Source organism: Panicum virgatum, chromosome 4K (genome assembly GCF_016808335.1).
Source record: "Panicum virgatum strain AP13 chromosome 4K, P.virgatum_v5, whole genome shotgun sequence".
Taxonomy (NCBI): Eukaryota; Viridiplantae; Streptophyta; class Magnoliopsida; order Poales; family Poaceae; genus Panicum; species Panicum virgatum.
In genome coordinates, this window is record NC_053139.1 from 30,916,904 (window position 1) to 30,920,350 (window position 3,447).

Below are 3,447 nucleotides of genomic sequence, written 5' to 3' on the forward strand. Positions count from 1 at the left end.
AGTCAGCTGTGCTAGGCTAGCTATATCTACACTTTCTCATTAATTAGCTCGTCAGAGATTAAACTACACAACAGGGAGATCACTATCGAAGTAACGGGAGCTGCCCGTACACCTCGGCGACTTTATGTTCCTCCTACTCCCCATACCGAACATGGAGGATTACTAAAAGGCACAGACAGGGCTGTCACCACCTGCCGGCTACCTCTAAAAACCATGGGTATAGTTGACATCCAGCAACTCTTAGCTAATCTAGACACCATGTCTACACTAGTAAGGGATACTCTAGTGTCCCGCGCGGAGCCCCCACCCTCCGGATGGACAGACATCACACTAGAGCAATCATACGAATACTGGAGCAGTTGATAGAGTTCTAAGGACAAAAGACTAATCATCTCTAGCACAGGGCGATCATGTAATGCAAGCATTGAATAATAACACAACCATGACAAGAAGCATATACTCGATAACTCAGAATATACTTCAAGCAGACATCGGTAACCATAGTCTAATTCTATTACAATTGACCGAATATTACAAGAGAGAGCTAGAGATGAACCCATACCAGACTCTCAAGCAACTCCGGTGACTCAATGACTCCTAGACTTCTCCTAAACTCCACTAAGCCTAAAGACTATGCAAGGAATGCAAGAGAGGAAGTGAGAGGTGTGGTGTGTGTGTATGTTCTATTCTCTATCCCTCTTCTATTTATAGCAGGGAGCCACCAGCCGCAACACACCAAACCGACATTGTGAGCCAACAGGGAAGCGCCACGTGCCTTGGTTGAGGCGGTGGGGCCCACGGGCCTGGCCGGCCGACCAGGTAGGTCGGTCGGCCTCCCTGGGCCGCCAACCGCCCCCAACTTCCTGGAGTGGGCTTGTCTTGGTCTCCCCTTGTCCTAAAGTTGAGGCACGGCCTGCCCCAGCTGGGTTTGCTTCAGTTCTTGGGCTTCACTTGGTCCATTTGAGCCTGAATCGGTACTCTGATATTTTCTGTGATTTTGTGTCAGGGTAAAGGGTGCTTATAACCTGCATATTAGCTTGAAAACACAACTTGCATATTCTAAAATGTAAAGTGTGATTTAGGAACTTTATTGGATAAGGATGCGTGTAAGAAATGCAAACTCTCATGATTTTCTGATCAAGTTGACATCTGGAAATGGTCGTTAGTGAGCGTCAACAACCACCGCGCTCCTGGACAGCGGCGTCACGCTCTTGCAGGGCGGTGTCGCATTCCTGCGTGGCTATCTGGAGTCCGCTGCACAGCTCTCTACGCTCCTTGCGGAGCTGCTTAAGCTCCACAGTAACGACCACTGACTAGGCGTGCACATCGTCCAGGGTCTGACGCGCGGCGTTGAGCTCCGCCATCCTCACCTTGCGCTCATCCTCCAAGGCCCGTCGAGCCGAGGACAGCTCCTCCTCCATCATCCGGCGCTCCTCCATGAACTCCTGACCCTAGGCCCGCAGGGTCAGGCGCTCCTAGTCTCGAAGCACCATTTCCTATGACACGCCGACAGGCACGGAAGAGCCGGGGTCAGTAGTGGCAGGGGTCAGAGACAGACTGCCAAACAAAACACGGAATCCTGAGTCAGACGTCAGGAAACTTACCACCAGTGACAGCCCGAGAAGGGTGAGCATCAGCATGGCCACGTTCGCCACCGTTCCTCGGAGTCGCCCCCAGTCGAGCTCCCTCCGAGCAAAGTTCTGCGTCAGGGCAAGCAGGCTCGAACCATCACCACTTCCGTGAGTAGACATGACCACACCACTCTGCAGAAGAGGCGAGGTCGGCGTGCCCACTGGCCCTACGATGGGCATCGACGCGACGAGTGCTCCTGCCCCCATCGCCCCTGATATCTCCGTGGGCGTCGGGGCAGCACCGTCCAGCCCCGAGGGGGCCGAGCATTCCATCTCCGACTCTGTCATCACCGCGGGGTCGGGGGTCGGCCCCGATGACCCCGTCGGCAGAACCTCCACGATTGTCGGGGGCGCGACGACCGTGTCGCCTGCGGCCGACTCTGAAGGCGTGGGGTCGGAGGCCGCCGCCGCCGCGGGGTCGGGGGTCGGCCCCTCGGTCCTCGCCGGCGCAGCTTCAATGGTCACCTGGGCCCCCGGCCCTTCGGCTGCTTCGGCGTCTTCTGCGGACGGGGTCGCCACTGGGCTCGCCGGCGAAGGGCCCATCTGCAGCTCCTCCCAGACCGCCCGCTCCTTGGGATGGTCAGGGGAGTCGACCTCAATCATGTCTGCCGCCGGCGGGGAGATTGGGCCCTTTCCGCCCTTCGTCTCCCTCGGCGGCCAGATGGCCTCCCCAGCAGGGATCCTGGGGGCGTCGACCCCAGCGCCTCCGGACCCTGTCGGGGTCATGACCTCCTAGTCCGCCCGCTGCTTGGAAAGGATTTTGCGCGGGGCAACAACCAGATCACCACGAGTAGCGTCCGCACTACGAAAAGAAAGAGAGAGTCAACAAATAAACCATGTGCACAGTAAAAACGAGAACTTCAAGTCGTGAACTACTTACTATGCCAACACCGAGCGGGCCTGTTTTGGGACCGTCATCACCGCCGGTACGTCGTGGCGCTTCCCCAGCACGTTCGCCGCCGGGCGCGGGTCGGACGTCCCGGCGGTGCGCGCGGTGTCACTCGAGGGCGCTGGGAGAGGAGATGGCTGTCGCGTTCCGCCACGATGCGGGGAGTGCTTGCCCCGCAGCTCTGGGGGTCGAAGGCCCTCCCCGACCCCCAAGGAGGGGAGGGGCACCGCCCCCTCGGTGCCGATGGCCGCGAATCGAGCACGGTGTCCTCCTGCACGCAATCACCCCATGACGAGGAAGGGGCCGTCGACTTCACCGCCACCAAGGAGGACCCTTCCGCCCCGGTGTCGTCCTCGTCGGCCAGCTCGTCCCAATCCGGCTCGTCGTCCTCCATCTCCTCGCTGCCACTGTCGCTGGAGTCGGCGAACTCGTTCTCCAGGCGATCGAGCATTTACGCCTCGTTGCTGGAAGAAATGAGGCCTTGCCTCTTGCGCTTTGTGACCTCGCCCTTCTTCTTCTGCAGCTCTGCCTTCTTCCACTTGTCGTCTTCTTTCTTCTTCAGTTTTGCCTTGGTGGCGAGACGGTTCACCTCGCACTGAGCGGTGTTCTCGGGTAGCGGCATGGTGGAGAGGAAGAAGGCGGACCAATCCTGGCGGGCCAGGAGAGAGTTAGAATTAGAAACGAAACAAAAAGCAAACTACAGGGCGCGGGGGCAAGCAAGACTTACGAAGATGATGGCGCCGGGCTCCGGCAGCCGGGGGTCAGGATACGGCGACGGGGCCTCTAATGACTCCCTTAGCCGTTGATAGACTTCAGTGTTGCGGATCGGCTCCCGCAACATGACGAACCCCACGAGCTTGACGTAGGGAACCATCTCGAACAATGTGAAGGGCCATGCCATCACGGGCGCGACCCTCCGCGGGTGGT

At 58.4% G+C, this 3,447-nt stretch overlaps 1 protein-coding gene across 1 annotated transcript; it reads right to left on the minus strand.

Moving 5' to 3' along the window:
- Nucleotides 1-1,313: 1,313 nt before the first annotated feature.
- Nucleotides 1,314-2,357, minus strand: LOC120702125 (skin secretory protein xP2-like). The gene is made up of 2 exons (XM_039985887.1): nucleotides 1,605-2,357; nucleotides 1,314-1,451 (listed from the first exon to the last, which is right to left on the minus strand). Exons 1-2 carry the CDS (start codon nucleotides 2,355-2,357, stop codon nucleotides 1,314-1,316), a joined length of 891 nt encoding a protein of 296 aa, XP_039841821.1.
- Nucleotides 2,358-3,447: the final 1,090 nt, after the last annotated feature.